The following is an 11,949-nucleotide window of genomic DNA, read 5'->3' on the forward strand; positions in this document are numbered from 1 at the left end:
AATAAGGTTGATTATATATCAACGTAATGCGCAATCTGTACATTACATAATAATGCATTTATGTATGTATATATACGATAAAAAGCGTGCAAAAAAATCAATCGTCAATCACTGTTAGTGTGAATACAGCTACATACTTACACGTATTGTTTTTTTCTACCAACCCCTATCAAAGGAATTTCTATTTCTATATAAACCTAATTCATTAACCATGATGTTATTATAATTATTCATTTAACATAAGATTTGTTTGTTTATTTATTATTATTATTATTGTATTATCCGTACGATTGCGCTTGGAGGGAGAGAATGATATGCATTTTGGCTCGGTCTCTTTAAATTGATATATATATATATATACACACATATATACATATGTACATACATATATATATCATTTTTTTGTAATTAAATTAGTTGACTCTCACTATCTGGCACACATTCCCTTTAAAAGAAAAAAAAAAAGAAAAAAGAAAGAGTCAATCGTACCGGCAAATCATGAAAATATTAATAGCCTAGTCTAAAATATTATTATTATTATAATTATTAATATTAAAATTCACCATTTAAAATACAAGGAAGATATATCTCAAAATGATTAGAAAACAAATTCCGATCATCATTTTAAGTTGCCAGCCTTTTGGATATTTTTTTTCTTTTCTGGTTTTCTTTTTTTTTTACAAACATTCTCAATATTACGTCAAGTAACAATTGTAAATATTATTTTTCATTATCGTCGATCCTATGAGAAATGCTATAACAAAAAAAAAAATAAAAAAGAGAACTTATTTTACACAGGACTCGAAGTTTTAACGCGATATAATCATTTTTTAATATGCCAGCAAATGAAATGCATAATCTATTAACTGATTGGTCCAAATAAAATGAATTTCAAAAAAATACATAAATAAATAAATAAAAAGGTATAACATCGAACGACCCGTCAAACGACTCATACTTTTTAATTAATTAATGATTTCTCGTATGACTCTCTCTCTGTGCGACTTATATTCAGGATTAAATTCACTTTTTAAGATTATCCATTGAGGTATTCAGCAAGTAAAGATCATGCAATAGCACAAAATTTGTGTGTACTAATTCAACGAGAAATATATCATTCGTTATTATTTTCTCTTCTGTCCTTCTCTTTTTTTTTCTTCCTTCCTTTCTTTTTCTCTTCACTTTCATCAGTATCAAAGATATAAATCACGCATTTGCATACGTACTTTGAGTTAATCCTTTGACTACGAAAGACGTACATATACTTACGTCCTCTATAGAAAAGGATAAATAAATGAGCATAACGATGTGCGAGAGTCAGTCACACAGCGACTGACATACGAATATCGCGCCTCATATAAATATCGACGGTTTCGTGCGAGAATGCACCACAGTCAAAGGGTTAACTAATTATACCGAAGCATTTATCGATTTCTTATTTTTGTTCGATCAACGTCGGGAAGAAAATTCTATCACGTTTAAAACAAAACCCGTTTTGAATGAATTAAAATGTAACAGAATGAACGCCGCCGATTGGTGTGCATATTATTTAAAAATAAAAATCATTTTATCATCATTTCGTCGTCTCTATCTATTTCTTTCTTTCTTTTTTGTTTTTGTTTGTTTCTATTTCCTTTCTTTTTTTTTTTTTTGTAAACGTTAGTTCTTCTCCATCGCGTTGCTGCTTGTTTTTATTAGGAAGAAAAATCGAAGGCAACGATAAAGCGAAGTGCAATTAATGTTGCACTATTATTATATATAACAGGGAAACGATACGCAGAAATCTTATTCACCCAGAAACTAATAATACGGGTATACTTTTGGCCTTAGATAAAATATCTAACTAGGCATACCCGATTATCCATCGCAGCACAATAAGTGGTTAGCATTGGACAAATCAGTTAAGATTCTCCTTAATGCACATCGAGTGATAACAAGACTGGTCACTTGACCAGAACATAGGTGGGGCTAGGAAGCACCAAGCGAACCTGATCCAGGACTGGGACTGTTTTGTATCGTTGTTGATACTTGATTATATGGATGGTTGCTGTTGCACAAAACTGTATAAATGTTCTCCACGCTACTAAGTTTCTCGAAGAATGGAATTAAATCTAATAGTTCTGAGTCCGTCATGTCATCAAACCAGGATGTCACTGGAACCTAAAATTTAAGTTTTTTCTCAACATCTTACAGCTGTATTCCTGTTTGGTATTCAAAGAGTGTAAATTAATACTTACCGCATTATCTGGATGAAAGATATAACTAGCAGGGCTGTTATCGACAATAATTATTTGTTGTAGATCTCTTCCCAGCTTATTTAAATCTTTAACATAATTCCCTCTATGAAAAACACACGACTCTCTGAATAATCTTGCTCTAAACACTCCCCACCTGTCTAGTAGATCAGCTACAGGATCAGCATACTGCGCAAATAAACATAGATGTATATTATATATATGTCTAATAACGTATCAATCAAATAGTTGTATATTTTGATTGTTAAATAAAGAAATCTGTAAATACCTTAGCTAAACTCGCTGTGAACAATACACATTCGTATAGTTCTCCCATCCTCTGCAAAAATTCATCGACATAAGGCCTCTTTAAGACATACACTTGGTGTACTGTTCCGTCAATTTCTACAGGAACAACAAAATCCGCATTGTTGATCGGTTTGAAAGAACTGTGCACAAGTGTCTCATCCAAATCGATCACCATGCACTTTTTATGCATATCCTGGTGTCTGACAGGCGGTAAAAGATACCGTGGGGACCCAGTTCCTGGTGGTGGCGAACCTCGTCCATCTCCTTGTAGCGAACTTGTTTTGGAACTTTTAGAACTACTTCCTCGTCCTCTACCAAGACAACATAGTAGAGAACGCAAGAGTCCACGTCCTCTTGGTTTCTTGCCACTTGTGGGACCGTTGCTAGCCGCTTCATTCTCTCGTGGTAATTGAGCTGTATCAAATAAGAAAAAAAATAATATCTTAACCTTATAAATAATATTATGCGAAAAAGGAAAGAGAAAAACGTCTAGCTCTTACATTATAAAACTTGAGTTGTTTGAAAATAACTTGTTCTTAGAAGCGTATAGAAAATGATGTATCAACAAAATAAAGCATAAAAGTAGGATAAATTTTTTGGAATCATTAACGTTCATGAGAATCTCCTATACGAACATGTAACAATGACAAACATCTTCGTCATCGCACACATAGTAGGACGAAGATAGCATTAGTGACACGAATGCTAGGAGGTTCGTAAATTAAAACAGCGACAAGGTAAGATATAGGCACGGAAGAGAGAAACGAGTCGAGTTGGAGAAGGAAAAGAGATGGAAAGGGGGGCAACGGGTAGAAGCACGGTTCGACTACGAGGCGAGGCCAGGCAAAAACGCGGGGCGTGATGATGGAGGAGTAGAGACGAGGAAGAAAGAGAACGAGCAAGAGATACAGAAAGAGAAAGAGAAAGAGAAAGAGAAAGACAGACAGATAGATATATAGAATGAAGAAGGAAGGCAAACCGTGAGACGAGTAATGGAGGAAACGAAGGAGTAGGGGGGAACGGGGAGGAAAGAGCGAGAAAGAGAGAGAGCGGGAAAGGGGAGTAGGTAAAAGAGGACCAAAGCAAAGTTTAGGAGAGACAAGGTGAGGAGAGGCGCGGTGCAGTCCCGTAACAGGTGCAAATTCCATCCAGCATCTGGAAGAAAAATGTAGAAAAAGGCGTAGGATTGGGAGCCGTATTCGTTATGTTTACCTACCTTTCTCGTTATTAAACTGGCCTAGCTCGTCATCCCGCGACACTTGGGTGATAATGGACGATGCGTCCATTTAAACATTTGCTGGGAGTCCCTCCGTGTTGCTCGATCGTGAATTCCTTGGATGCGCGCGCGGGGGGATAGCACGGACACACGCGCTCGCGCGCTCGCGCGCAAGCCTCAAAGGAGAGCGGCGTACGCGCGCACGATGCACGCACACGCGCTAACTCAAGAGCGACAAACCGACACGGCGATTCCCTTCTCCTTCCACCAACAACACTGCTACCACCACTACCACTACTACTATTACTATTACTATCACCACCACTACCACCACCGTCACCACCGTCACTACCACCACTACCAATGACAACGACGACGACGACGACGACGAACCTCCTCCCCCTCCACCACCACCGACCCGTCACCGTCGTCGCCAGCACCTCCACTCCTTCTCTTTTACCGTCACCGTCGCCGCCTCCTCCGCCGCCGCCGCCGCCGTCGCCGTCGCCGTCGCCGTCGCCGTCGCTGCCACCACCACCACCGCCACCACCACCACCGTCGTCGCAAACGCCGCCACCACCACCACCACTGCGGCCGCAGCCACTGCGAAGATCACCGCGGCACGGTGGACTTGGACGCATAGGCACGGACGCACGCACACGCTGTGCTGCAACGGCACACGGTGCTCCGCCGCCGATCTCTCCGACTTCACTTTTCCTTTAATTTCTTTTCCTCTTTTGTACTGTCGTCGTTGTCCCTCTCCCTCTTTTTTTCTTTCTTGCTTTTTCTTTTCTCTCCTCTTTACAACTTACGGACTCTTTCACTTATCCATATAACAAAGAACTCGTAAAATAACTTTTCCTTCTCTTTCTCTTTCTATCTTACTTCTCTTTATGATAATAATAATAATAATGATAGCAATACTCAATTCGAAAACCGCCAAATCGACACCAATCTCCTATCGTGCCAAGTACTCGATAAAAATCTCTTTTGACGTTCCGCCTTCATTTTCCAATACATATATGTATATATATACTAGCAGAAGAGACACTCTCTTTCTCTCTCGCCCGTCACCTTCTTACTACTTATTACTACCACCACTACTATTACTACACTATTCTATTACTACTAATCTACTACTACTATTCTACTACAGTCAGAAAATACCGGGCACGCGCTCGCGCGCGTACACCACTTTACAGCGCGCCTTTTTTTACGCGCCACACCTATCGCGAACTCCCTAACGACGATTCATTGCGATTTCATTCGCATAACTTTCTTTCTCTCAACAGTTCTCGCTTTCTCTACCAACTATTCTCCTCGCATATGTCCCAATAATGTCCTTCAACCGTAAACGAAACAACGATCGAAGTTAAGAAGGAGAAAGCAAGGAAGCGGTTTACTTTCCGGATCACGACGTTAAGAAATTATCTTTTTCATTCGAACGAGTCAAATGTCGAACGTCGAATCGATACGTTAAAAGCGAAAAATAAGATAGTAAACAGACGAACTACGAGAGGCTACTTGGCACAGGTTAACTCGCAATGTTCAATGTATCCACCAGCTCGCGTATTCACCGTTTTCTATAGTATCGCCGCTTTCATCGTCTCTCTTTACTCTTTTCCGCACCACCCTCGCAAACTATCCGTCTCTTTCCCTCTCTCACTCTCTCTCTCTCGCCCATAACGTTACGTTCCTTTGGCTTCGCTTTTACGCCACTGACCGCAACGCCGCCACGCGGCGCGTAACTCAAACAATAACCTTGATCACTCGACTTTGCTATACAAACTCAAAGATTGAGGGCTATCACTGGAATTAGAATCGTAATAAAACCACACCGCGACTATCATTATTCACATCGACCACAGATATATATATATATATATCCCTTATGCGTGATTGTGACCTTCGCTTCAAGCTCTGATATCTTTAACAGTATTTTGAAATTTTCTCGTAGACTATGTTCAATAAAGTCTTTGATTCAAGTAGTTACGCAATGGCGGTGCATTTGTATCATCAATTGTAAAAACTAATTTATTACATTCTTAAAATTAAATTTTTTTCTTTCAGAATTATTAAGAGAATATTTATATAAGTTTAACATAATTTAAAATGTCTGATATATATATGTTTTGATAGGTTTTATACAAGATCAAGTTATTGTAATAATAATTAATTTTTGCTCCTTTTAATTCTTTACATGACTAATATTCATTGAATTCTATTGATAAAAAATTAAAATTAATATAATTTGCATATATTTATGATTTGAATTTAAAAAATGTTGCATAAATAATATTTATAACAATTAAATATAATATATTCTCAAATATTGCATCATTGTCAATTTGATAAAATGGAAGACAAATGTAAGTTGTTTCCAGGTGTAAAAATTTAATTGTTTAATTTGAAATAAGAGATAAACATTTTTTATTCCTTCTTTTCATGAATTTTTGTATATATATCTTACAAATACGTAGAAAAACCGACATAAGAAATAAATTTCATCCAAGACATCATTTAATAATATTTCCGGCAGTTATTAAACCCTAATATACTTAAATTTCCTTGTAAACACGTTGTAACATTGACATCTCATAACTTTCTTTTATACATATGATAGTATTTTTCTTTTCCATCTTCTTTTTTCTTTATGACATAAAAAAATTAATTTTACAATTGTATGTATGTGTGTTTATATACATCGCACAAGATCATAAATATTTATTTATATTTATACACATAATAAAGAAAACTATAAAAGATTGATATTTAGATTAACGTGATAGTTTTTGATAATTTTTTCAATAAGTTAATAATAGAAAAATGTGTGACAAATGATCACAGTTCAAAAATTTAAATACCGCAATATTTTCTTATTTCTGAAGTAAACTTATAATTATACGGAAATGTTTCCTTTTCTTTTTTTTTGGGTGGACGGATAAGCCCAATTTGAATGTATCACTTATTTTTCATAAGCATTGTTCTTCTTGTTACCCCTCCACAGAACATACCAATGATAAAGATAATTCCAACAAGTGTAATTGCTATTATCATGAAGTATCTTCTTGCGGGAGATCGGTTAAGAGACGTGTATAATTCTTCTATACTATTAGGAGCGATCAACTACAAATAACAGAAGTTATATTAAAATGATTAATAGTTAATAATGAGATATTTTCATTCTACTTTATATATATATATATATATAAATATATTCATTTATAATATATTTTTATTTTTTTATCTGTCAATTTCTTCACAAAAGCCTACTTTATTTGGAATTAAGGTGTTTGATCCTACATTTATATAATATAAAGTATAATTAAAATAATAATACCTTAGCAGCATTTCTGAACATTTCCATTCTTGTTGTCAACATTTTATAACAATCTGGTTCTAAAGATTTATTATTGTCATTTAAAACATATTGCAGGCACATGATATCTAAAAAAATTCAAGTTTCTAATATAACTATCGCTGTCATAATTCTACTACATTTCTCTTATCATTTTATTTGACTTACGTCTTCCTGCCCCTTGTGGAATGTCACTACAATATTTACTAACGTCAATTGCACAAGCTTTTTGTAATATAGGATCAACGTTGATATCTGCTCTTGCTTGTTCTATTAAATCTGCTATCTCTAATTTACATTCCTCTTTCATATCTTTCCCTCCAGCATTGAACTTGATTTTCAAACACTCTTCGACAGCACCAGGATCATTATCGTTGCGGCATATAGTTTTGATCTAAACAAAATTATAGTTCATGATTTATTATTCATTACATTAGAAAATAAAAATAAATAAATAAATACAATGTTATATATATACACCTCGTTTGCACACATTGCAGCTAACAGTGGATTCAAGTGATAATTCAGAGCAGCTTCTCTAAGTATTACGGTCATTTGTTGTTCACATTTTGGCACTAATTTAGATTCACTGAATTTAATTTTTAAACATTTTATAACTTTTCCTTCGAGTTCCTTATCAGTTGGCTCATGTATTAAAACCTATTTTACACCAAAAAATAACAAAACATATAATTATATCTGCTTAAATTAAAACCTTTAAAAAATAATAATTTAATATACATATTAATACTTTACCCCTTTACAGTATCTGTCGATATCATAGGTGCATGCACTTTGTAACGCAGTATTAAATCTATAATCGGTGTTTTGTTCGATCATTCTTCGAATAACAATATTTTTACATTTATCGTCAAATGTAGGGTCATCTTTATATCTTTTCAAACAGTCAAGACTTCCCGAACGATTGACATCATGGCAAAATTGTCTCAACATCCCGCGACAAATATTTAACAAAGCAAAATCGCTCGAACTATCTTGAAATTCTTGTTTCCTTACGTTAAATAATTTCTTATGACACGAATCGGACAATTTTGTTTTTTGCGATGCTAAACATTCTAAAACCTATGCATAAACAAAATTATTTCCATTTAATTCGATTATTAAAATATTATCGTATACTTAAAGAATTTTGTAATAGGTTTTCAAGAATTAAATTTTACTTGTGAGTTGCCAGCCTCTACGTTAAAACAAAGTCGTTTAATATCTTGTTCACAGGATGCATGTAATGCAGGATCAAATTGTATATTTTCTCGTTGTTGATATAATTGTGCTTTCAGTTGGTGCCTACAATCTTTTGGTATACGATGTTGCATATTTTTCATTATATCTGCTTGTACAATCGAACTAAGACATTCTATAACTTCTGCTTTTGTTTTTGATCTATGATAATAATAATATTAATATTAATTAATGTATTACGGATATATTATACAAGTTAACAATTATTATAAACAATAAGTTAATTACTTGGGGCACCATATTTTAACATAAGTCTTACAAGCTTCTTTAAACTTGTACGTAAATCGATAATTCTTCAATGATATTAATTGAAAATGTTCTACGGCAGCTTTACATTTATAATCGGATCGAGCATCTAATTCATTTTTATGTTCTATCAAACACTCCATTATATCCCCTTCATCTTTACCGTATTTAAGCACTTCCTACAAAATTTTGATTATCATATTTCATAATTTCATACCAATTGAATATACTCTAATATTTAATACAACTTACTAATACTTTAAAGTATATAGTTTACATTTTTATTCAATAAAAAAAGAAATTTGTTGATACCTCGCAATGACGTTCCATAACGTGTTGACACGCGGATGAAATTATTGGATTTAATTCAATACGTTCTGCTTGTACTTCTGTGAAATTTCCAACTGCCAATTTGCACATTTTAGTTAAACTGTAATATAAATAATATAGTTTTATTAATAACCAATGTGTAATCATGCAAAGATTTTAAGAAATTCCACTCGATGATACAATACCTATCTAAATTATCTTGAAGACATAAAATCTCTTCACCTTTAGCAGTTTTATCATAACAAAATGATGCCAAATCACTTAAACATACTTCTTCGATTTCAGGTTGTAAATCAACATTTACTGCTCTTTGTCTCATGACTCTTCTTATTTCTTCTAAACATTCAGTTTTTAACTTAAAAAAGAAAAAGAAATAAAATTACATAGATAAATATATTTAAATAGGTTAATCATATAAGTGTTAAATCATATTCTTACTGTTAAATTTTTTTGATAGGCATATCTATATAAACACGGTAATACAAGTGGACCTCTTTCCGGGTCCATTTGTATTCCATCATTTGCCCATGCATTTGCTGCATGACATAAACGAACAGCATCGTATTTACATGCTTTATATAATTGAGGATCTAATTTGTAATCTCTAGCTACAAAATATTGTATTTGAATCAAAGCTGTTTCGCATGCTTCTGTCATTCTAGAAGTTCCTATTTGATCTGTCAAACAGGATATTACTCTAGCATCTCCACCACGTACCTGAAAAATTATGACATTAATATTACTGAATGTAATAGTAAAAAATAATTTTTTTTATTTGATAGATGGTATTGTACTTCTCGGCAAGCAAGATCGACAACAGGTTGACATTCTTCTCTCAAGATTGGATCTATTCTCCAATCTTCTCCAGCATCTACTCCTTTTATTAATTGTTCTAACTATAAATAAGGATATGTAATATTAAATAATATATTTAACAGAATATTATTACAATATTAAATTTATATTAGTTTTATAATTACCGCTCTCTGGCATTTGTTGGTAACTCTAAACTTCTTTTTCCGCGTTCTACTATGTTCCATTAAACAATGAATTGTAGCACCGCCAACTTCAAGACTCTTACAAAATGTGGTAATATCTTTTGCACAACCATCAACTATTTCAGGGGATAATCTATAATCTTCCATTAATAATTTCCTATGATCAAACATTTCTGCTTGACAGCTTCGTTCAATTTTGGAACCATTTTTCATAGCCGATTCCAAACAAAGTAAAATTTGTGCGAGTCTTATTTCTTTGTCGTCAGATACTCCTTTTTTGCAACGATTCGATTTAATATCCTCTTTACATGCTTTAACAAAACCTTTGCTGACCTTGTAATCAGAGGCAATAAGTTTTTCCCTTCTTATAAGTTGTTCTTGACATTGTCCTGTCATAGTTTCTTCATTTTTATGTTGCATTAAACACTTATATACTTGACCGCTTCCTGGCCTAATATTTGGACAGAATGTGATATGATCCTGTATACAGGCTAAATATAGTTGACGATCCAGTTTAATATTATCAGCTTGTATTTCGGAAACACGAAGTATGCGTCGTTTACATTTAACTTGTAATTCTTCGATATGTTCTTGCAAGCATGCTAAAATTTGTCCTTGCGATATGTCTCTGTAATGTTGTATTCTGCCACATTTAAACTTCGTGATATCAGCTTCGCAATCAGAAAAAAATGGTGTGATAATTCTAAAATCACTAAATGCAATCCATTCTAATCTTTGGATGTAAGCGATACAACGCAAGTCTTCAACGCTTTCTCTTTTTTCAACTAGGCAAGACAAATAAGCTCCTTGCACGTCTCCTGTAGAAGAACAATTTAATTTTTCCAAATAGTCACCGCATGCTTTTTTAGCCAACCTATATACATTCTTATTGTTGGTAATGTTCTTAACATAATCCCAAATCTCTTGATGACAATCTGTATCGATGATATTCATTTCATTTGGCTGTAAACATTAAAATGTAAATAAATACTAGAGAATAAAAAGTATATAAATTAGATCATCTCTGTGTGTGAGAGAGATATATAATAATAATTATACATAATTGATATTAAATAATATAATAATATTATACCTTCAAAGTTTGGATGCATTCTAATAATACTAACTCATCATCCTTGTCTATGCCTTCGCAAAGTTCTTTCAAATTCATTTTACACTTTGGTAACATGGAGTTTAATAAATTATTTTCTTGTTTATGCATAGGATTTCTTTTGATCCTGTGCAAAGTGTCAACAGCAGGTTTACTAAATACCCAACTGATTTGCGGCGTAATTTCATTTTCGTTCGTGGCTGCATTTTCCGAATAAACATTCAACGTAGATATAACATTTGGACATAAAAAAATGTGAAAAAAAATGCTTACTAAAATACTAATAGAATATTTCGTGCGTTCCATCCTATGTAATGAAAGTTTCTCTCTTCTTAAGAGCGTTTAGCTTGAAAAACTCAAATAATATTTCTTGCAGTAGACATTACAACGCAATCACTTTTTCACCAGGGAGAGACGTTTGAGTTTATTTTTCTTCCTCCCCTCGTGTACCCTCTCTATATCTCTTAACCGTCATATAACATCAACGTCATGAGCATTTAAGCGAACTTTAAATGTGAGAAGAGTACCATTAAATCTTTTCCAACACGACGACAACGCTTAATACTTGGTGATTCCGTCGCATGCGACGACGCGCGAAGGACATTAACGGCCATTGGTCAGCATACTTGATTACGTTTTATTTAATTTCAGCGCCAAATTCAAATGACAATAAAAAAGAAAACGATAACTTCGAAAGATTTAACAAAGTATACGCAGGACAATCAATTATATGGTATAAAACGAGACATTAAATGATCGAAATATTGTTGAAAATAAATAAATGAAATATCGTTTGATTATTAAATCAAAATAATCATCGAAATGTTTGAGATTACCGTAGAACGATTAAGAACAATCGAATTTTAGCGCATTATTGAAATTTTCCG

General features: G+C 33.7%; 2 protein-coding genes across 2 annotated transcripts; both read right to left on the reverse strand.

Moving 5' to 3' along the window:
- Positions 1–1,157: 1,157 nt before the first annotated feature.
- Positions 1,158–4,101, reverse strand: LOC122516343 (carboxy-terminal domain RNA polymerase II polypeptide A small phosphatase 1). Its single transcript, XM_043634072.1, has 4 exons — positions 3,760–4,101; positions 2,524–2,957; positions 2,238–2,423; positions 1,158–2,160 (listed from the first exon to the last, which is right to left on the reverse strand). Exons 1-4 carry the CDS (start codon positions 3,827–3,829, stop codon positions 1,969–1,971), a joined length of 882 nt encoding a protein of 293 aa, XP_043490007.1. The 5' UTR covers positions 3,830–4,101; the 3' UTR covers positions 1,158–1,968.
- A 2,514-nt stretch (positions 4,102–6,615) lies between these two features.
- LOC122516732 (Golgi apparatus protein 1) lies at positions 6,616–11,648 on the reverse strand. The gene is made up of 13 exons (XM_043634790.1): positions 11,045–11,648; positions 9,934–10,914; positions 9,748–9,849; positions 9,392–9,670; positions 9,139–9,308; positions 8,936–9,053; positions 8,606–8,802; positions 8,299–8,518; positions 7,874–8,200; positions 7,598–7,777; positions 7,286–7,511; positions 7,100–7,206; positions 6,616–6,885 (listed from the first exon to the last, which is right to left on the reverse strand). The coding sequence occupies exons 1-13, from the start codon at positions 11,366–11,368 to the stop codon at positions 6,721–6,723; spliced, it is 3,396 nt and encodes a 1,131-aa protein (XP_043490725.1). The 5' UTR covers positions 11,369–11,648; the 3' UTR covers positions 6,616–6,720.
- Positions 11,649–11,949: the final 301 nt, after the last annotated feature.

The sequence above is a fragment of the Polistes fuscatus genome, unplaced genomic scaffold (assembly GCF_010416935.1).
Source record: "Polistes fuscatus isolate 324 unplaced genomic scaffold, CU_Pfus_HIC Scaffold2, whole genome shotgun sequence".
Lineage (NCBI taxonomy): Eukaryota > Metazoa > Arthropoda > Insecta > Hymenoptera > Vespidae > Polistes > Polistes fuscatus.